Below are 23385 nucleotides of genomic sequence, written 5' to 3'. Positions count from 1 at the left end.
TTCTTTTCAGTTATGCACATTGTTATAAACAGTGCAAAACATTTTAGACTTGATTGTGATAAATATGATTTTTAATTCTTGAACTATCCTCCACCTATTTTGCCTAAAATCATATTCAAATGCACCTGTACTTCACAAGTATATACCAACAGTAGAGGAAGGAAGAAACAAGCTTAGTGAAAATACAAAGAGAGCATGAAATTAAAGTTTGCCATTGAAAGTAAACTCATAGATGAAAAAGTCGATAACTGACAGAACCTCAAAAATGCATGGTATTTCAAAAGTATTTTCTTTGAACCTATTATATTACCAAACTAAGTCCAGAAGTAGCTCTTTCCCAAAAACATGCCAGCCTTTTAAAATGTATTTATTTAATGAAGAATTTAATAGCATTTTGGCAGTATGATTAAGGAAGAATCTACAGAAAAAAGAACACTATCCTTCCATACTCAATGTCAAGAAAAAAGACTGGAGCCTTCAAACCACAATCATTCATTCAAAAATATTAGGTGTCCTAAACTTCTTCAAATAGATTAGTGCTTGCAAAGCAGATTAGACTCTTGTAAATTACATTCATTTTGTCTGTATAAGGAGACATCCAATACCAGAATACACACAGTCTACTCTAAGAAAGGGCTATTGAGAGCTACTCATACCCTAAACTTTGTATCAACCAATAAACATCTCATATTAAGTTTATGTATCAATGTATTTATAATATTGCTTATGTATTTATATGGGAAGTAACAAATTAGATACATCTTGCTGTATTTGCAAAAACTGAAAATGCCACTTGAATCTTCTCAAGGCAGTTTCATATATCATAAATAAGAATTTCGTCACATTGAATGGATTCAATTAGCCTATGAAATAAAAATTAGATGCTCTATACTACAGGTACCTAGCAACCCCGTTCATCCAACCCCCATGGGCTTACCCCACACACTATCAGTTATCTAGGGATTTTGTGAGGCATGGATTATCCTCTCCCTTGCAAAAAAAGATAAAGCTTCAGCGTATAATGTATTCATGTAATGTGTTGAATTATTAAAAAATGAATGAAAAGTTATTGTTTTCTTAATTATCATCATTTTTTCCTTCAGCCTATGTGGCAGAAGGACTCCATTCTCATGAAAACTTACCTCAGCAACTCTAAAGAACTTGGTGACTTCGGATCACTACCACAGATGGACTATCCCTACTTACATGTACATATGGTCTCCAAAATCACACCTGACAAAAAGTTTTTCAACCATTCTTTTATCTTGGAGAAAAGCTGAACTTCCATCTTACAGCTATAAATGTCTTGTTCGTTTTCTAATTTTCCTAGACTTTCCTCTTCAGAGATCCAATTTAAAATAATTTAGGATTTGTGATATCTCTTTCACACCTTAGTTAAGGAAGATGGTGCGAATACAAAAATTTGCTTAAGATTACAATGCTGTCAACTAAATGTTTCTGCTAAACAGAAGGAAGAATTGTACTGCAGTGTAAGAAAGAAAAAAGATCTCAAGAGAGAACATACTTTTAAAGCTGTAAATTTTTAAAAAGTTGATATAATTAGAATGCCACTTAGATAATAACTCAAGTCTCCCCTACTTCTACAGTTAGCACCAAAGTTTTCCTGTGTAATGGAGGTTAGGGATTAGCCTTAGTATTCTAAGAAAGACAAGAAACTTAGTCTCCTAGAACTGAAAGAGGGAAAAGAAACCAAAGAAGAGAAAACATGAGGAAAGAGGAAAATTGGTTCTAAAGTGTCAAGGATCTATTCAACAAGAAAAAGACATTCTTGAACCGATTTATGTGTAGTAGGTAACCGGACCCGAAAGCTCCCACAGACCGAGGAACAAACTCAGAAGACTAAGGAAGGAGGCGCCCGAGCCCAGTGACAATGAGAACCGTTTCTTCTAGGAGTAAAGGTCCTGAGGAAACCGAGCCTCGCCTGGGCCGCCTTTCCATATGCTCGTCAGGAGCGAAACCCACCTGGAGACCGCCATGTCCAGGCGCTGGCGGTTCGGGCTCCCCGCGAGCTACGCGCCGCGCCGCTGAGGTGCTAGTTTCCAGAGAGCACAGCGGCGCAGGCCCAGGCCACGGAGCACAGGGAGCGGCCGGTGCGGCGCTGAGCGTCCCCGCGCGGGCCCTCAGGCATCTGACCGGCAGCCTACCAGAGCTCTTCCCCGCCGCGGCCAGGGAACAGGGGTCTGAAACAGCAACGGCTGCGGTACTCCTCCGACCCGCACGACTTCAAACCGGGTGCCCCCAGCCCCGCTCTTTGCTGACGCAGGCGTCGGCACGCCGGTCAGAGCGTCAACACGCCGGAAGTGATGTCAGAGTGCCGCGAGAGGCTCCGCTGAGCCGGTAAACCGGCGGAGGCCTTGGGAAAAAAAGGTCTTTGTGCTGATCTGGAGGTGGTCGCTAGTCTTGAATAAAGGCAGGAAGGAGAAACAAATATCCTATTATTTTGCACAAAACGAAAAAAGCTATTAGCCAAGAATCTGGAAGTTCAAAACCTTGGTTTGAATCTCATCAAACCAGGCTACCTTTAGAGAAAGCAAGATGAGAAGGACCTTAAAAAGCCCTAATCCAAGTGGCGAAACCAGTGGGAGGGGAGAAATAAAGAAAGGTCTCAACGGCATTTAAACGGTCCAGTTATTTGTCATATTTGCCAGAACTTATGCAAATAGACCCTCAGACACAGGTGTTGGAGGGAAGGTCTGCTAACGATTTTGCTAAGTCATTGATTCTTAACGTTGTTACCGTCATTTTCTCAGTCGACCAGATTTGAAAACTCGAATCTTTTTTGTGGGAGTGAAGGGCTCATCTGCCGATTCATTCGTTAAAGTTCATTGACTTTTTAAACATTTTTCTGTTACCTAGTACAGGCCCTTAGCAACTCATTTGATTTTTATGACAATTGTTTAATATCTCACTAGCATCTTCAATCAGCCCATTTCTATAGGCCACCAACAGATTTTTTTTAATGCTTTTATCATGTCACTTCTCTGCTTTTAAAACATGTCCATTATTTTCTCATTGCCTGAAGAGATTGTGTCTCAACCCTCGGGTTTGCTTTCTCTTCTAAAATAAGGCTAGTGAGAAGTAACATAGAAGGTTGTGGAAATAAAATGAGGTCATGTATCTAGAAGAGCTTAAAAGAGGTTCACAAACCATAAAGTAGTATATAAATATTAGGAGACAGAAACTAACAAGTACCTGCTATGTACTAGGCATTTGGCATGCGTTATCTCCTATAGTTCATAATCCAGCCCTATAAAGTAGTAAATGTTAATCTTTATAGGTAAGGAAACTGAATTTAGAAAGGTTAAGTAATTTGCCCAAGATCCAAGCTAGTAATATTTCTTCCATTTGTTAAAAAAAATATTTATTTGTAACCTCCTCTGGGTTGGACATTCTGCCCAGCACTGATTATACTATTAGACAAAATCTGATTAAAACACTTGTCCAAGTATATTCGCATTGGTCTCCTCCCTCCCACCTCCCCAATTTATCTTCCACAATTCAAACCTATAGGTGCTATTTACTGAGTGTCGACTACATTCTTTATTCAGCCAAAAATTTAGCACCCACGACATATGAAGCTCTATGGTAGACATTGGGGCCTCAGCAGTGTCCAAAACAGTAAAAGGTAACCTTTCTGATAGAGCTTACATTCTTTTTTTTTTAATCACCGCCCCACCCCCCCAGTTGCCTGCTCTCTGTGTCCATTCACTGTGTGTTCTTCTGTGACTGCTTCTATCCTTATCAGCGGTACCAGGAATCTGTTTCTTTTTGTTGCTGTCATCTTGTGTCAGCTCTCTTTGTGTGCGGCGCCATTCTTAGGCAGGCTGCACTTTCTTTCACGCTGGGCAGCTCTCCTTATGGGACGCACTCCTTGTGCGTGGGGGTCCCCTATAAGGGATACCCTGTGTAGCACTGCACTCCTTGCACGCATCAGCACCGCGCATGGGCCAGCTCCTCACGGGTCAAGGAGGCCAGGGGTTTGAACTGCATACCTCCCATATGGTAGGCGGACGCATGTGGTAGGCGGATGCCCTATCCATTGGGCCAAGTCCACTTCCCAGCTTACGTTCTAATGGAAGGAAAAAGGAAGCAAACAAAAAGAAGAAAATGTCACATTTAAGTACTATGCAAAGCAGAATGATGGGATAGAGAGGATGATTAAGGACCTACTCTAGATTGGGTTATTGGGGGCGGGGAGGACAGGGACTGAAGAGGAGATTAAGCTGAGACCTGAATGATGGCCTGTGAAAATCTGGGGCACCTTCCAGGTAGGGGATACAGCTAGTGAAAAGGCCTAAGAGAAGGCTGTTGTGTTGTGAGATGAGATGGAAGAGGCAGACAGGGGCCAATGTAAGGAATTAAAATTTTATTTCTGAGTGCAGTAGAAAGTCATAGGAGGGTTTCAAGCTCTGGAGTAAAATGACATTTAGAAGAGAGGACTGGTATAGATTTGTAAGAGATGATGTAATAATAAAATTGTTTGTGACCACACTTAATAGTTGTGTCCAAGGAAATTGCATAACTCCTCTAAACTCCTCTAAACTTCAGTTTCTTCATCTGGGAAATTGGGGTAATATTAATACTTCATGGGGTTTAGTGAGGAGTAAAGTAGATAACTCACATGAAACATTTAACCACATGACTTGCACAAGAAACACTCAAAATTAGTTATCACACTGATTGCTCTTTTGTTAACTATTTGACCTTGAACAAGTGACTTAACATCTCTATCTCAATTTCCTCAGCTGTGAAATGAGGATAAAATAGCTCTGGTTCACAAACCTTATCTAAAACCCTGGTCAGCTGTTTTTCTGAATTTAGAATTTTTCAGATTTTGAAAAATAATCCAATGTATATATCATATATACTGCTTCTCGGGCAGCACCCTATAATAAAAAGCACGTATAATTCTGCAGCAAAAAAAAGAATAAATAAAAAAAACTATAATTAGCTATATGTTAGTTCAGGTCAGGGTTTGTTGCCAAATGAGTAAAAAAAAAAGTGTGGTTTCAGATCTTTTTCCATTTCAGAATTGTAAGTAATAGGTCATGGCTGTGTATATAGGATCATTGTAAGATCAAATGAGTTGATGCATAGAACATATTTGGAAAATATTAAGTGCTAAATAAATATTAGCTTTTTTTTTTTAACCATCAGACAGATGGCTTCAAAAAATCAGTGGCAAAAGGAAGAAATATTGAACAAAGAAAGCTAGACAATTGACTCTCCATATGGAAGGAAAACTCAGATTCCTGCTTCATACCATATGCCGAAATAAATTTCAGATAGATTAAAGATCCAAAAATTTTTTTAAAAGTCTAAAATTATTTGGAGACTATATTGAAGAATATTTTGAACTCAGATTAGCAAAGAATTTCTCAATGCACAAAAATTTCATTGAGGAAAAAAATAAATAAATTTGTACCCACTAAACTGTAAGCCTTCTATATGGCAAAAGGAAAACATCCAGGAGAAGATGGATTACCATGCCCCTCTTTTAATATTTTATTATTTTTTATTAGATAATTTGCAGGTTTACAGAAAAAAATCAAGCAGAAAATACAGAAATCCCATATTCTCCCCACACTGTTATTAACACCATTCATTAGTGTGGTACATTGGTACATTTGTTACAATAAGAACATTACTGAGGGAAGTAACCTATGCTTTATGGCCTGGTATCTGTAAGCTCCTATTCCAAATAAATACCCTTTATAAAAAAATTAAAAAGAACATTATAATTGCATTATTAACTCTAGTCCATGGTTTGCATTAGGGTTCACTGTACTGTTTTTTAGTTTTAATCTAGTAACACAATCTAAGATTTCTCCTTTTAGCCACATTCAACTGCATAGCTAAGTGCTATTAATTACATTCACAATGTTGTACTACCATCACCACCATCCACTACCAAAACTTTTCTGTCACCCCAGACAGAAACTCTGTACAATATAAGTAACATTAACTCCTCCTTTCCTACCCTCACCCCAGCTCCTGGTAACCTATATTCTTCTAGATTCTGACTCTATAAATCTGCTTATTCTAATTATTTATATCAATGATATCATACAATATTTGTCCTTTTGCGTCTAGCCTATTTCACTCAAAATGATATCTTCAAGTTTCATTTATGCTGTCCCATGTGTCAGAATCATTCCTTTCCACAGCTGAATTATATTCCATTATGTGTACATACCACATTTTGTTTATCCATTCATCAGATGATGGACACTTGGGTTGCTTCCATCTTTTTGCAATTGTGAATAATTACTATGTCTCTCTTTTAACAGCAGGGAAGAACTTCCCAGAAACTGATAGCAAACTTCTTAAAATGTGTAAAATTGGATCAAACCCATTGGGTCAACTTCTCCAAAGACACAAAATTATACTGGGAGAGATGGAAAAATAACTACTTCACCTCCAGATATCACACATCCAGGAAGAATAATGAAAAGGAAGGAGGAAGGGGTAGTGTCTTGCCTCAAGAAAGCAAAAATCTTCTTGTCAATTCTTAGCAGATTTCTACTTACATCCCATTGACCAGAAGTGTATCACATACCCACTATAACCGCAGGGGATTCTGGGAAGGTAGTGGAATGATAGCAGTACTGACTTTAGACTTCTTATATGAACAAAAGTACTTTGGGGAAGCAGATGTTGCTCAAGCAGTGGGGCTCCCATCTACCATATGGGAGGTCCAGGGATTGATTCCCAGGGCCTCCTGGTGAAAGCAAGCCGGCCCCGGGCAGAGAGCTGGCCTGCACAGAAAAAACAGACACAGAGAAGAGACAATAAGAGACACAGCACACCAGGGAGCTGAGGTGGCGCAAGAAATTGAGCACCTCTCTCCCACTCCAGAAGGTCGCAGGATTGGTTCCCAGTGCTGCCTAAAAAGAAGACAAGCAGACACAGAAGAACGCATCACAAATAGACATAGAGAACAGATAATGAGGGCGGGGCAGGGGGGGGTGGATAAATAAGGCTTTTTTTAAAAAATGTACTTTGATATGAATATAGAAATATACATTATTGAGTTAAATTATTTAGACTTTTAGAATGAAATTATTAGATCTACAGTTATATTGTTGCCTCATGCCAAACAGAAAAAAATTCAGACAGGCTAACAGGTTAATATAAAACGCATACATATAATTTTATGTATAAAATCTCAAACGAAATTTGGGCTAGATGAAAACTATGTTTTTCTACAGAGAAGTGAGTGAAAGATAATTGGGAAAGGAGGTGGAAAAGAAGCAGCAGCATGGTACCTCAACGGTAGGCCCATTCCCAGGTTTATGGTAGAGGTAAACCTATATGGAGAATGAGGATCTGAAAACTGATTTCCTTAAAACTATTCATGCCTGTATACATCTTGAAAAGTTTTGAGTATCCCCAGGGGTACATTATCCCTGTTTAAAGACCACTGGAGAAACACTCAAGTACACTAGATCTCTACGAGGATATTCACTGTAATATTGTTTATCTATCAAGTAGAAAATCTGAGAAAACCTAAGTGTCCATAAGCAGAATAATGGATAAATAAAATGTAGCATATAGTCAAGTGATGGGACACCAAATAGCACTACAGCAATAATAACAAAAAAACAAAACTAGATCTATATATGCCAATATGGACAAGGCTCTGAACCGTAAGTTGAGTTTTAAAAAAAGCAAGATGCAGAACAATATTTACAATATACCATTTCTACGATACATTTTCTAAAATCACAGTGGTAGAGCAATACTATTAGTATTTGCAAATTATGAAGTATTTCTAACACACAAAAATATGGAGAATAATATCTACCCATATACTCACCACCCAAGTTTAACAAATGTTAATATTTTGCCATATTTGCTTCAGATAAATTTTCAAGAAATTAAAGATTGTCTTCTTTTACCCCTCTCCAATCCCACTCCCCTCCCTACCCTCCCAGAAATAACTGTTATTATGAAGTTTGTATGTATACTTCCTGGCCATGTTTAAATAATTTTGCTACATATATTTGTACCCATAAACAATAAAGAGTATCATTTTATAAATTTGGTGTTTAACGTGATATTATGGTTCCAAGAACAGTTCCATTGTACGAAAATGCTATAATTTGTCCATTTCTCTAGAGGTGCTATTTAGGTTTTTCCAGTTTTTAATTATTATAAATAAAGTTGCAATGACTATACTTGACCTGAGCACTACATATATGTTGATAAACAAGTATAAAATTATTAAATGTGGATTGAAATAATACACCCCAAACTAATGATAAAATGCGGATTATGCCTGCATGGGAGAGGGGTGGGGAAGGAAAATGGGATTTGAGAGGAGTAATGGAAATGGAAATATTATCTGTCTTTGTTTTCTTTTAAAAATTGTGGGACAAAACTATGACAACATTTATACATGTTAATTCTGGGTGGCAAGAACACATTTTTTATGTTCATTTTTCTATTTTTTCCAACATTTTTATTATGAAATTTTTCAAAAATACAGAAAATTTGAAAGAATTATGCAGTGAACACTTATACACCTACTATGTAAATTCTACAGTTACACAATTAAAAATATTTTACTGTATTTCCTTTATTACACAATTACTCATTTCTCTCTATCATGTCCATCCATTTCTAAAATGCATTTCAAAGTAAGTTTCAAACACCAGTGAGTACAGAAAGTAGACTTGGCCCATTGGTTAGGGTGTCCACCTACCACATGGGAGGTCCTCAGTTCAAACCCTGGGCCTCCTCAACCCATGTGGAGCTGGCCCATGCGCAGCACTGATGCCTGCAAGGAGTGCCGTGCTACACAGGGGTGTCCACCACGCAGGGGTGTCCCCCGTGTAGGGGAGCCCCACGTGCAAGGAGTGCACCCCGTAAGGAGAGCCGCCCAGGGTGAAAGGTAGTGCAGCCTGCCCAAGAATGGCGCCACACACCTGGAGAACTGACACAACAACAAGATGATGCAACAACAACAACAAAAAAGAAACAGATTCCTGGTGCCGCTGATAAGGATAGAAGCGGTCACAGAGGAATACAGAGGGAATTGATATAGAGAACAGACAACTGGAGGAGGGTCGGAAGGGGAGAGAAATAAAAATAAATCTTTAAAGAAAACAAAAAACCCATGAGGTTCCCATATAACCCACTCCCCACCCCCAGTAAAATATACATTGAAATACACAAATCTTAAGTGTAATTTGAACCCCTACCAGGAGAATACTACCATAACCTCTAGAAAGTTCCTTTATATCACTTCCTGGTCAATATAAGCCCATACACACATCAAGAGACATCCCTGTTCTGATTTTTTTCCACAGTGGATTAGTTTTTATTGTTCTAAAACAGGGGTTCTTAACATTTTTTGTTCCATGGACCCCTTTGCCAGTTAGGTGAAAACCATGGACCCCATTACTAAGCCCACACTATATTGTGCACTATTTAATAAATATATCGCACCCTCACCAACACGTCCCCACAAAAATAATGTGTTGTGTTTTTTTAAATTTTCAATTCAAGCTCATGGAACTGTTCTAGAATTTTATATATTTGCAGTCCTTCTATGTGAGCTATTTTGTGTCTGGCTTTATTTGTTCAACATTATGGTTATGAGATTCATCCATGTGGTTCCATGTTGCAGTAGCTCATTCCTTTTATTGTTGAATAGTAAACAATTGTATCACAATCTGTTTATCCATTCAATCATTAATGGACATTTTGGTTGTTTTCCATTTGGACTGGAAACATTATGAACAAAATGCTATGAACATTCTTGTACATGTCTTTTTGCAGCCGTATGTTTTCATTTCCCTTGGATAAATATCTAAGAGTGGGGATGGCTGGGACAAAGGTGTGTATTTAACTTAAAAGAAAAGATCAAACAATTTTCCAAAGTGATTGTATCATTTTTCATTTTATATTTCCAAAAGTAATGCATGAATGCTCAGCCATAATTTAACTTGAGCATTGTAATAGATACGATAGAGGTCTAAGAAATTAGCCCTATCCAGAAATATATTTGGAAGTTTAGGGTAACACATGTGAAACAAAGAAAACGGAATATTAAACTAAATTATTTTGATAAATTGAATTTAAATTATGACTGCTCAGATAATCAACTTTTTTCCTTGTAATGGTGCAGAATGCCACAAGATGTCACTCTTCAGTTGAAAAACTATTCTCATTCAGTTCAATAGCTGATAACAATATTTAATTCCAGAGCAACAGACAAAAGCTTATAATTTCTCATCAGTGATTTATCCATACAAATACAGTTTTCTGGGGAAGAGAGGGTGTCCATCTGTGAAATCTATAAGTAAGCTACTCTTGTTTATGTAACATATTCATATTGCTTGGCTTTATAGGTACTAATTGGTTTTATTATAAATTGTATTAAGACACAACTAACTTTGAAAAATGATAAATAGTGAAATACAAACTGTAATATAAAGATCATTGATCACTGAAAGCCAGGTAGCTTGTGGCTTTATCACTAAATAGATGTGTGACCTTGGGCAAGTCATTTAATTTCTCTGATTTTGTCAGAGTGGTTAAAAACTTCCTTTCTTAGGTTAATATACACTTCTTATATTTTTTATCTACTACTAAAACATTTTGATTTTTATAGAAACAATTAAATTATAACTATTAAAATACCATACCACTAAGGGATCAGAAATAGAAAGTACTGTACCAAGAAGACATTAAGAAATATGAGGGAAACAGATGTGGCTCAAGCAGTTGGGCTCCTGTTTACCATATAGGAGGTTCAGGGTTCAATTTCCAGGGTCTCCTGGTGAAGGCAAGCTGGCCCATGCTGGAGTGCCCCCCCCACACACACACACACAGGAGTGCTTGCCAACATGCAGAGCTGGCGCAGCAAGATGACACAACAAGAGACAATAAGAGACGTAGAAGAACAGGGAGCTGAGGTGGTGCAAGAGAATGATCACCTGTCTCCCACTCTGGAAGGCCCCAGGATTGGTTAGGGTTAGGGTTAGGGTTGGAAGGGGGTGCAGAGAAATAAATAAATCTTAAAAAAAAAAAAAAAGAAAGAAATATAATGAGACTTCTTGACATCTTGGGGAAGTATTTTAGGAAAATATTTACTTTGCATAAAAAATTATATTCAGAGGTATAAACTCTTGAAATACACCTTGAGAAACTTTTTTTAAAGATGATCAAATAGCCTTGTGACAGTTTGAAGCTTAATTTGTGAATCCCAGAAAAGATCCTGTTCTTGGAGTTAATCCATTCCTGTGGGTGTGGGACCCTTTGATTGAACTGAATTCAGTTGGGGGGTCTTTGACTGAACCCAAGGATGGGTCTTAGCCCTTTTGCTTGGCTTTTATAGTAAAAGGAGAAACATGCAGAGACGCACAGAAAAAGAGGGTCACCATTTTTCAACCTGCCATATGACAGAGGACTCCAGAATCGCCACAGGTACAGAAAGACAGAGAAACCCCAAGAGGCTGAAAGAGAGGTGGAAGGCTGGAACCAGAGGAGCAGGCTGAAGCTGAAAAATGCAATAAAGCCTGATTGTCCAAAGCTGAGCTTAGGGAGAAAGTGGGCCTGGAGGAAAAAGCAGAAACCAGCCACCATTTTGTCTCACCATGTGGCATGAGTCCACAGTCCTGAAGTTTCAAAGAAATAGATTTGCTTAAACATAAAATTTTCAAGGTTGAAGAATAATTAATTCCTGGATACCATTTGAATTGATAATATTGTCTTTCAACTATAATACAAATAATTTTTTAAACTTCTAATTTTTGTAAGATATTTATAGCTGATTTATAATATCTAAAGCTCCAAGTTCTTCCCCTTTCCTCAACTGCTGGGCAGTTGAAGTAGGATACTATATTTCTTTTTGTTTTTTTATTTTCTTTTTTACTATATATATATATTTCTATTAGTAGTAACAGTTATTAGGATTGAAATTAAGTTATTAGGGTAAGAAGGACTATTGGAAATGATGAATGAAAATATAGGTTTCAAAATGATATGAACTCCCCTTTTCCGTGCCTAGCACCAAGGCTCATGGTCCCAAGAAGCATTTAAAACATGTAGCAGCTCCAAAGCTTTGGATACTGGACAAATTGAATGGTGTATTTGCTCCTTGTCCATCTATTGATCCCTACAAGCTGAGAGAATGTCTCCTCCTCATTATTTTCTTAAAAAACAGACTTAAGTATGACCTGACAGGAGATGAAGTAAAGGTTTGTATGCAGCAGTTCATAAAGATTGATGGCAGGAAGTGGACTTGGCCCAATGGATAGGGCATCCATCTACCACATGGGAGGTCCGTGGTTCAAACCCTCCTTGACCGGTGTGGAGCTGGCCCATGCTCAGTGCTGATGCACGCAAGGAGTGCCATGCCACACAGGGGTGCCCCCCACATAGGGGAGCCCCATGCACAAGGAGGGCACCCAGTAAGGAGAGCCACCCAGCGCGAAAGAAAGTGGAGCCTGCCCAGGAATGGTGCCGCACACACGGAGAACTGACGCAGCAAGATGACAGAACAAAAAAGAGACAGATTCCAGAGCCGCTGACAACAGAAATGGACAAAGAAGAATATGCAGCAAATGGACACAGAGAATAGACAACTGGGGGGGGGGGGGGGAGGGGCAGGGGGGAGAAGGGCGGAGAAATAAATAAAATAAATCTTTAAAAAAAAAAGATGGATTGACAAGACCAGAGAGAATTTGTCTGATCTTTGATACCAAAGGTGGCTTTGCTGTTGATCATCTTACACCTGAGGAGACTAAGTACAAGTTGTGCAAAGTGAGGAAGATCTTTGTAGGCACACAAAGAAACCCTCATCTGGCGACCCATGATGCTCTAACATCCACCACCCTGATCCCCTCATCAAGGTAAAGGACACCTATCAAATTGATTTGGAGACCAACAAGATTGCCGATTTCATTAAGTTCGATACTGGCAACCTGTATATGGTGACTGGAGGTGCTAATCCAGGAAGAATTGGTGTGGTCACCAACAGAGAAACATCTCTGTTCTTTCGATGTGGTTCATGTGAAAGATGACAATTGCAACAGCTTTGCCACCCAGCTTTCCAACATTTTTGTTACCAGCAAAGGCAACAAACCATGGATTTCTCTTTCCCAAGGAAAAGGTATCCACCTCACAATTGCTGAAGAGAGAGACAAGAGACTGGTGGCCAAACAGGGCAGTTGGTGAAATGTTCTTTAGTTGACATGAATGGAGAGCTCCTTGTGGTTAATTAAAGGTAATAAAGCATGATTAATTGCCAAAAAAAAAAAAAAGAATGTTATGAAAACAGTGTAATTGTGTAAAAAGTGTCTGGTTTAAACGTTAACAATTTTATTTTTTAATTCTTAAAATTTAGATCTTTCTGTTTAAAAAATAAAAGAATGATTTGTTAGTGTGATTGTTTTTAACATTGGAAGCAAAGTAAACGATTTCTATTTCATTTTACAGTATCACTTCTACCAAACATCTGGGGCCTGTGTGAACGTGTCTGGTCGTGGGAAAGAAATCTTTCAGCGTGAGAGGAGTCAGGGAGGGGCATCGTGGGGGAGGACCCTCTGCTCTATTGAGAATAAATTTATTCACAGGGAGCCGGCTAAAACAGACTAATCCTTCATGCGGTCATTCCCTCTCTCCTAAGAAGGCTCCACCACCTCTTCCCAGAACTCGGTAAGTTCAAAATTCAGTAAAAGTAAAGGTTTCCGAAGAGTGTTCTGAAATGGTTTTGTAGATAGTTTATTAGAGGGTGGAAAGGGAAGAGGGTGGAAGTTGTAATTAATTATCAGGCATCGCTTTGTTGTATTTTGCACCGGGAAGAAAACCTCAATGGACAAATAGTAAAAGATTAATGTTCAGTAAACCATTTTACCCCAGGAAAGCTTCAGAGGGGTCCCTCACAGGCTGCTGCCCACTGGAAACCAGCGCCCAGAATACCTGGGGAGGGGAGAGTTGTATCCGGGCGAGGGGCTGCACGCGACTCGGCTGCTGGCTGGCTGTGCGTCTGTCCGCAGGCCCCGGGGAAAGCTCCGCACCTGGATCTGCCTCCGCTGAAGCTCCCTGAGTTCCCAGAAAAGCCGAGCGGAGCGCCGAGGCGTACACCGCGGGCGATGAATCCTCCCCGCTGCTAGCGTCCCTCTCACTGCTGCTGCTGGGCAGGCAGCTGCCTCCTCGCGGCCGCGGGAAGGGACAAGGGAGCGACCAGCGGCGCGGCGGAGCCGGCCCGGGGCCCCGCGGACGGCTCCTCAGGACGCTTCGTTAGCTCGGAAAAGTACGCGTGCAGCTGGCAGCTCCAGCTGACGGTCCCTGGGGCCGCGGCACGCAGCGAGCTGGCGCTGAGCCGCCGAGATAGGAATGGGACGCGGTACCAGTGCGCCTGCCGCAGGGAGCCGCAGCGCTGCGCCGCGCACTACTGGGAGCAGGTGCTGGGCCGACCGCGCACGAAGCGGCGGCCCTGCCACGACCCCGCGCGCTCAAGGTCCGCCTGTGCGCTGGCAAGAAGGGCGACGGCGCCGAGCTGCGCCTAGTGCCCAGCGTGCTCCCGCCCGCGGACTTTCCTGGAAAGCCCAAGTCCCTGAGCGGGAGCTGGGGACACTCCCGGGAGCACGCTTCCGACCGAGCCGCACAGGCCCCGCGTCCCCCGAGCGCAAGGTGCAAAGAGAAGCCCTCCGAGAATACCAAACGGGGCAGGAGGAAAGAGCGACCCATGGGGACCGGACCCGACCCCGACGGCCTGGACGGGAACGCGGAGCTCAAGGAGACCTACTGCGCGGAGAAATGGCACTCCTGCAATTTCTTTGTCAGTTTCTGGACCGGCTGAGGCTGCAGGCTTGGGGAAGGGAAGGGGAGTTAGGGAGTCCAGCGGCGAGTAGGGGAAGCTAAGGGCATTATTAGGACGAAGAATAAGAGGACACAGTGTGGATTCTAGAATTGGGGTGGGGTGGAGTAGGGTGCTTGGATGAGTGTGAGCAGTTTGGAGAATCCCGGGGACAGCAGGGAAGTTAAAAAATTTGCAGAGTAGCCACCCTGGTTACGAGCAGAAGAAAGAGACGAAACAGAAGTAGGCATACTTCATATTCAAAAATTGTAAACAGGGAAGAGAGATGGGTACAGAGAATCTGAGGAGGAGGAAATAAAGTGATGTGAATCTTGGTGGGAAGCAAAGATACTGTTTAACACATTTGTACTAAAATGTGTTCACGAGCAATTGATAACAATCCAAGTTGAATTTTCACTTAATCAGCTGAGATTACTGACTTTTATCCCCTTTCTGAATTAGGTATGTGCTTCAATGCGTATTTGTGTTATAGATGACCCCTGTGGGGACAGAAGCCATTTGGAAGTCAAAACTGACTCCAGGGAGATTTGCAGGATGGTTGCCTTTCAATTAATTATTTTATAAGTTCTTCTATAGCCTTTCAATTAATTATTTTAGAAGTGCTATTTTTTTATTACCTTTTAAAAAAGATACATAAATCACACAAAATGTTACGTTAAAAAATACCCCACTCCCCACACCCGCACTCCTCCCATATCAACAACTTCTTTCATTAGTGTGGTGCATTCATTGCATTTGATGAGTACCTTTTGGAGCACTGCTACAAAGCATGGATTAGAATTTATGCTGTAGTTTACACTCTCTCCCAGTCCATTCAGTGGGTTATGGCAGGATATATAATGTCCTGCATTTGTCCCTGCAATATCATTGAGGACAACTCCAAGTCCCAAAAATGCCTCAGTATCACACCTCTTTTTCCCCCTCCCTGCCTTCAGCAATTCCCATGGCCACTGTCTCCATATAAATGATATAATTTCTTCCATTGCTAGAGTCACAATAATCCTATAGTAGAATACCAGTAAATCCACTCTAATCCATATCTTATTCCTCCATACTGAAGACCATGGGATGGCAATGTCCATTCCACCTCTAAATTGAGAGGGGGCTTAGATTCCCCATGGCTGATGGATGGGATTCTCCTGCTTGCAGCTGTAGGCTCTCTGGGTTCCCTGGTGTGCTGGTCAATCATCCTCACCTCCCTGTTGGCTGACCTGGGTAAGTCCAACGAACCGGAGAGTAGGTTTTGCAACTCCGCTGAGGCTCAGGGCTCAGCTGGTACATAGACAGTCCAGAGATTCAAGTCTCCTGAGCATACACCAACCTCAGAGAAGCACTACTTTTTAACAGAGTAATGCCTAATGCTCTGCAACTTTCCCGTTAAGGTTTTTTTTTTTTTTTTTTTTTTGAGGTATCCAGGGCAGGGATTGAACCCTGGACCACGTATGCGGGAAGCCAGTGCTCAACCACTAAGCTATAGGGCTCCCCTGAGTTGTTTTTTTCGGTTATTCTTTCATTTGTTTTTTGTTTGGGGGATCCAATCTGGGACCTTGTGCATGGGAAGCAGGTGCTCAACTGCTTGACCTAAATCTGCTCCCTCCCATTAACTTTTATTTATTTTTTATTTTTTTAAAGATTTATTTTTCATTTATTTCTCTCACCCCCTTCCCACCCCCATTTGCTGTGTGTTCTGTGACCACTTCTATCCTTATCGGCAGCACTGAGAATCTGTGTTTCTTTTTGTTGCGTCATCTTGTTGTGTCAGCTCTCCGTGTGTGTGGCACCATTCCTGGGCAGGCTGAACTTTCTTTCGCGCTGGGCGGCTCTTCTTACAGGGTGCACTCCTTGCGCGTGGGGCTCCCCTACACAGGGGACACCGCTGCAGGTCACAGCACTCCTTGTGTGCATCAGCACTGAGCATGGGCCAGCTCCACACGGGTCAAGGAGGCCTGGGGTTTGAACCACAGACTTCCCATGTGGTAGGCGGATGCCCTATCTATTGGGCCAAGTACACTTCCCCCATTAACTTTTAAAATTCAGATGAGAACTGTAAAAGATGAGTTCCAGCAGATATTTTAAAGCAAAGAATTCTCTTTATATTTGATATTTTTTAAGCCAGCTAAAATTTATTTATCTCAGAGTCATTTGGACCATTATGGATGCTGTAGCTATCTGTTTCATGTATTAAATAAGATTTCATTTTTAATATAATGTAATGATAAACTGTGTGTTTTAGTTGTTCAATAAAAACTGTATGGGTAGGTTTAAAGAATTTGTAGAACAATGAAAATTCTGCCTGCATTTGCTTTAGTTCTTTTTTTTTTTTTAAAGATTTATTTATTTATTTATCTCCCCTCCCACTCCGCGCCCCAGTTGTCTGTGTCTATTTTGCTGCGTGTTCTTCTTTGTCCGCTTCTGTTGTTGCCGGCAGCACAGGAATCTGTTTCTTTTTGTTGCGTCATCTTGCTGTGTCAGCTCTCCGTGTGTGCGGTGCCATTCCTGGGCAGGCTGCACTTCCCTTTGCGCTGGGCGGCTCTCCTTACGGGGCGCACTCCTTGCGCGTGGGGCTCCCCTATGCGGGGGACACCCCTGCGTGGCAGGGCACTCCTTGCGCGCATCAGCACTGCGCATGGGCCAGCTCCACACGGGTCAAGGAGGCCCGGGGTTTGAACTGCGGACCTCCCATGTGGTAGACGGACGCCCTGACTACTGGGCCAAGTCCGTTTCCCTGCTTTAGTTCTTGAGTACACCATAAACTAAGTTTCCAAACATATCTTGAATTGTTCGGGGAAACATGAACTAAGAAGTCTGCATAAGGCAAGAGTCACAAACTGACTGTCCCTGGACCCCATCATTACTTTGTTTGACTTCCATAGTTTCCTTACTCCCTACCTCCTGTCTTTTTCCTGTCCATCCTTCTTTCCCAGATTCCTTCCTTCCTTCCAATGTGGATTAGATGCCAGCTTTTAAAAATTAGGTAATTATATATACAAATTCAGATTTCTGAGTTCTCTTGAAAAAGTTGGAGATCTGGCCATACTATGATGTCGATTAATATCCACTTTCTCTGAAAAGGCTGGCAAAATGTGAGAAGCATCCAAAAAAAGGGGGGGAGGGGATTGGAAATGAAATAGCATTGTCTAGAAGCATGGTTTTACCTCTCCGTGCAAGACAACTGCCAGTTCCTTCCTCTTGCTCTTTAGCAGTCTGACAAACTTACCTCTATGAAAGAGGAAAGGCCAAACACTGTAGGCACAAGTACATAGTATAGGTTGCTACTGCCTCTGCTCCCTTACTCTTTTTTTTTTAAGATTTATTTTTTTATTTCACTCCCCTTCCCCACTGTCCGTCTCCCCACACCCCGCCAGTTGTCTACTCTGTGTGCATTCACTTTGTGTTCTTCTGCGTCTGCTTATATTCTTGTCAACGGCACTGGGAATCTATGTCTCTTTTTGTTGCATCATCTTGCTGTGTCAGCTCTCTGTGTGTGCAGTGCCACTTCTGGGCAGGCTGCACTTTTTTTACGCTGGGTGGCTCTCTTTATGGGGTGCACTCCTTGCGTGTGGGGCTCCCCTACATGGGGATACCCCTGTATGGCATGGCGTTCCTTGCACACAGAAGCACTGTGTGTGGGCCAGCTCATCACACGGGTCAGGAGGTCCTGTGTTTGAACCTTGGACCTCCCATGTGGTAGGCAGACACTCTATCTGTTGAGCTAACTCCGCTTCCCTCCCTTACTCTTTAATAAGAGCTGTACCATGTCTCTGCTTCAGGAACAAAATAGAGTGGACAGGGACCAGCTGCTTGCAGAGGAATGGAAATGGACAGATCCCAGGCAACACCAGCTTCCTGAGTGACCTTTGCTAAGACCCTTTGTCTCCGAGCCTGTAAACTGATGGAAGTTAGTTTTGCTTAAATCAGAGGTCCCTGAGACAGATGGGCAGCATTCTGGGATCCTATATATAGTTTTGCATAGAGATAATAACAAGTGGAAATCAACAAATGGTACGTAGAGTGTACTACATGCTATAACCCAGAAAAGATTACAAAGTTGGAAAAGAGCCTGGAAAAAACAACTGAGGAGTCTTCTATATCTGGAGTATCTATAATAGAAAGATTTGGAAGGATAGGCTAGAAGGATAAATCTGCAATGGAAGAGAACAGAATTAAAATCTAAAATAACAAGAAGGATTGACATGGAGAACATGAGTATTTTCCCCTGAAGGTACCATAAGGAGAAAGGGGAAAGTTGCCAGGACACATATGGGTTTACTCTCAGAGCTGGGATCAGCACGGCATCAGATGTAGCATGATAACAGCAGCTTGGTCCATGGGAGATAGAGAATTTATTTTAGAACATTGGACCATCTTGTTCTAGTTCTATTTCCCAAGTTATTTAGGTATTACTTCCATGCACTATAGACAATTTGCCTTCTTGTCCTCACCTTGCCTAGGCAAAAATCTTTCCAAACTTCAAAGTCCTCTAGTCTCTCTCTTTTTTACCTACACAGTATCAATATATTACCCTTCCTAAAACACCACGTTTATCCAATGCTTAGCTTACAATTTTAAATAAAGACAGGATCAGAAACAGTGCCATATTGTTGTACTCTTGAAAGCCATATTGGAGCCTGAGGCAAACGGAAAATCAGTAACAATTATCCTGACTTAATTTTAAAATGTGATGTTTTGTTCATTACAATTTTTTTGGATTAATTTTTCTTTTTTAAAATATTGTATTAAAATATTATTATTTTTTGACTCGAGTTTGTTGGTACTCCTTGTATTTTACAGCTAAGGCAAGAGGCTCACTCACCTCACTTGGCTTATCCTAGTGCCAGCTGTAGGAGGCAACTCTGGTAATGTGGGCAAGCAGACAGAGCTGGTTGAGTACTCGTTCTGCCTGTCACTCACTGTGGGTTACCTTGAGAAAGTTGCTTCATCTCTCTGTGTTTCTCTTTCCTCTTTTGTTGAACAAGGATAATGGCCAACTTGCAGGATCATCATGAATAATAAATTACATGACAATATTGAATATTGCTCAGCACCATAAAATGCTTGACACATAATAGATACCCAATAAATAATACCCTTTCTTCCCTTAGAGAGTAGTAAATTTAAAAATCAATTTAACTTTAATTAAACAATAAACAAGTAATTTTGACATTATGCCAAAATGCCCTGGGCTCTGATCCTAAGGAAGGAGGGATGGGAATACTTTGTCATTGTACCAACCTTCAGTGAGCTTTCAATTTAGGATTGCATCATGAAATCATCAGAAAACAATAAAACATTAGAAATTAGGTTTCTACATGTAAGATAAGATGAAAAATGAGCGTAGATCTGGTTATCTGGGAAGACAATCTAGGACAGTGGGCTTGAGATAAACTTTAATGTAATTCAAGAAACAGAGGTGGGAGAGGAAAGAAAGAAAGTAAATCCAAAAGTGCTGGTCCAAGACTGGGCTCTTCCATTAACTAATACTGAGCAAGTCATAAAAATTTTTGTGTCGCAGAATGGCATAAAGAAAAATTATATCATTTACTGCTTAGGGTTCCAGGAAACAAGTACTCTCAGATATCACTGGTGGGAATGTAAATTGATATAACCACAAAGGACAGCAAGCTGGCAATTTACTTTATCAAAATTTAAAATGTATGTACCTTTTAACCTAATTGTTCTACTCCTAGGAGATTATTCTAAAGATATATTAGGTCAAGTGCACATAAAAATACATACAGGGAAGCGGACTTGGCCCAGTGGTTAGGGCGTCCGTCTACCACATGGGAGGTCCGCGGTTCAAACCCCGGGCCTCCTTGACCCATGTGGAGCTAGCCCATGCACAGTGCTGATGCATGCAAGGAGTGCCCTGCCACGCAGGGGTGTCCCCCGCGTAGGGGAGCCCCACATGCAAGGAATGCTGGTAAGGAGAGCCGCCCAGCGCGAAACAAAGTTCAGTCTGCCCAAGAATGGCGCTGCACACATGGAGAGCTGACGCAGCAAGATGACACAACAAAAAGAAACACGGATTCCTGTGCTGCTGACAACAACAGAAGTGGACAAAAAGAACACGCAGCAAATGGACACATAAAACAGACAACTGGGGGAGGAGGGGAAGGGGAGAGAAATAAATTAAAAAAAGAAATCTAAAAAAAAAAGAAATACATACAATATTACTTGAAATAATATGCATATTAGCAAAAGCTAGAAATAAACTTCAGTCAATGGGAAGCTGGTTAAATGAATTACAGTTCATTTATATTATTTAAATCATATGAAACTGGTTTTTAACTTTTTTTTTTACCTAAAAACATGGAAATTTTATATGGCTTAATATAATAAAATACAATGCTATGTAGCCATTTTTAAAAATGAAACATCTGCACATATACTGATATGCAACACTATCAAAGATATAGTTAAGTAAAACAAGAAAGGTGCTGAACGGTTTGTAAAAGATGATACACTGATATCTGTATCTTTATCTCTCTATATGTAGATATCTCATTTTCCCTTCTCTCTATATATATAGCAGTTTATAAGTAAAGAGAGACAGTAGGAAAGGGAGAGAGAGACAGAGGAGAGTCAGAATGCACCTAATAATTATTAGTGGAAACCTCTTGGAAGAATGCAAGAATTTCATGTGGCGACCACTTACTCTAAAGCTTGAGGTTGAGTTATTTTGGTCATATCCTTCTTAACAAGGTGAGATAATATTATTCTGAGCATTCTTGTCCTCCATTTGGAACATAACATTGCTTATTACATTAAAACAGGAAGTTCTTGGTCCTTGCAAACTAAACACCTGTGATCTCAAACAGCAAAACAAAACAGAACAAAATCTATGTAAGAGAAATCAAAGATAAATCTGAATTGTCAAATAAGAGTAAAACTTTATTTTAGACTAGTCTATTTTATTTTCTTAATTCTAGAAGTTACATACTGTGACAGACATTATATATATGTATATACACTTAAATATATATAAGTATATAAGTAAATATAAGATGATCCCCAATTACCTGGTATTGTCATCCCCATGTAATTCATTCCTCTTGAGTGTGGGCAGGACCTATAATTTGCTTCTAATCAATAGAATATCACAAAGGGGATGAGATGTCACCTCCATAATTGGATTTCATTATAATGTAACTTCTATCTTGCAATCAGACTCTCTCTGTAACTCTCTTTCTTCCTGGCTTTGATCAAGTAAAGTACTATATGGAGAGGCCCATGTGGCAACGAATTGAAGGCAGATTCTGGTCAACAGCCGACAAGGAACTGAAGCCCTGAGTCTGACAGCCCACAAGGAACTGAATCCTGCTAACAACTACGCAATCCTGCCCCAGTTGAACCTCAGCAGAGACCTCAGCCCTGGCTGATATATATATATGTTTTGTTTTGCTTTTTGGTACTGGGCATTGAACCCAGGATCTCATACATGGGAAGCAGGCACTCAACCACTGAGCCACATCCACTCCCCTGATACTCTGTGATTGCAGCCTTGTGAGAGATCCTAAAGCAGGGGGACCCAGCTAAGCTGTGCTTGACCCACAGACAATGAGATAATAAAATTTGCCTCGTTTGTGGTAATTTGTTATGCAGCAATAGATAACCAATAGACACACCTATATAAAAATAATCTTGAATTTATTTTATTGTGCACATATGCATGCATATCTGCAAAATAAATTCTTATACATGAAATTTGTTAATTTTTTTCTTCTTACATAAATGAAATTATGCTTTATTTATTGTCCTACAATTTGCTTTTTCACATAATAGATCTTCTAAATTAACACATCCATATATATATACTTTATCCTTTTTCATTGGTAGATACATTATAAAAGTGTAGGATAAAGGCACAACCTGGGACTAGCAAAAGGGGGAAGCCTTTATTGGCTCTAGGCTTAAAGAGATAAAGGGAGAGAGTGGTTTCCAGAAGCCAGAAAGACCTGAAGCTGTAGGAAAATGGCTACCCAACAGCATCTGTAGTCTTAAATAAAAGCAGCCATTGTCAAAATTTGGCCTACAAATGGGGTCTGAATTTTTCTCTCCAACTACCCTTCAGCATATTGTCTGGACCCAATCAGAAGTCAGAGATAAGGGAGTCTGGTTGATGCAGTGCTTAAGTGACAAATCTTCTGGGCCCAGAGAGGATGGATGGAGAGTGGTTCAGAGTGGACCAGAGGGAGGGGAGTAAACAAAGACTATTCAGCACACTTCCTCCCCCACCGCCCCACCTTTAACAGCTGAAACTGGGATTCATTTTATAATCAGTGGAATGGTATAGTTCGATTACATAAAATAATGGCATGTATTACAATTTATAGCACTTTACATTCAATGAAATGTATTATTAAAGGCTGGGTATTAAGAAGTGAGTGATGTATACACACATTAAACATTATTATTGAGAAGCAGACGTGGCTCAGGCAATTGGGCTCTTGTCTACCATACGGGAGACCCCTGGTTCCATTCCTGGGGCTTCCTCGTGAAAGCAAGCTGGCCCATGCCACCACAGAGAACTG

The 23385-nt window shown here is 40.7% G+C and overlaps 2 protein-coding genes and 1 pseudogene across 4 annotated transcripts in view; 2 read left to right on the top strand and 1 right to left on the bottom strand.

Moving 5' to 3' along the window:
• Positions 1-2314, bottom strand: part of BTAF1 (B-TFIID TATA-box binding protein associated factor 1) — a 253521-nt gene extending 251207 nt beyond the window's left edge. For all 3 annotated transcript variants that reach the window (XM_071215766.1, XM_071215765.1, XM_058298768.1), the window contains exon 1: positions 1984-2314. In XM_071215766.1, coding sequence (XP_071071867.1) covers positions 1984-1997 — 14 coding nt within the window. In that variant the 5' untranslated portion in view covers positions 1998-2314. The remainder of the gene's footprint in view (positions 1-1983) is intronic.
• Positions 2315-7282: 4968 nt separating this feature from the next.
• LOC101444940 (small ribosomal subunit protein eS4, X isoform-like) lies at positions 7283-13209 on the top strand (annotated as a pseudogene).
• A 21-nt stretch (positions 13210-13230) lies between these two features.
• FGFBP3 (fibroblast growth factor binding protein 3) lies at positions 13231-14836 on the top strand. Its single transcript, XM_004450025.2, is given in 3 exon segments — positions 13231-13258; positions 14176-14484; positions 14487-14836. Coding segments are annotated over 3 exon segments (687 nt in total).
• The last annotated feature ends 8549 nt before the right edge of the window (positions 14837-23385 follow it).

Source organism: Dasypus novemcinctus, chromosome 6 (assembly GCF_030445035.2).
Source record: "Dasypus novemcinctus isolate mDasNov1 chromosome 6, mDasNov1.1.hap2, whole genome shotgun sequence".
Taxonomy (NCBI): Eukaryota; Metazoa; Chordata; class Mammalia; order Cingulata; family Dasypodidae; genus Dasypus; species Dasypus novemcinctus.
The sequence above is the reverse complement of the archived record's forward strand: the minus strand, read 5'-3'. Positions and strand labels throughout refer to the sequence as shown.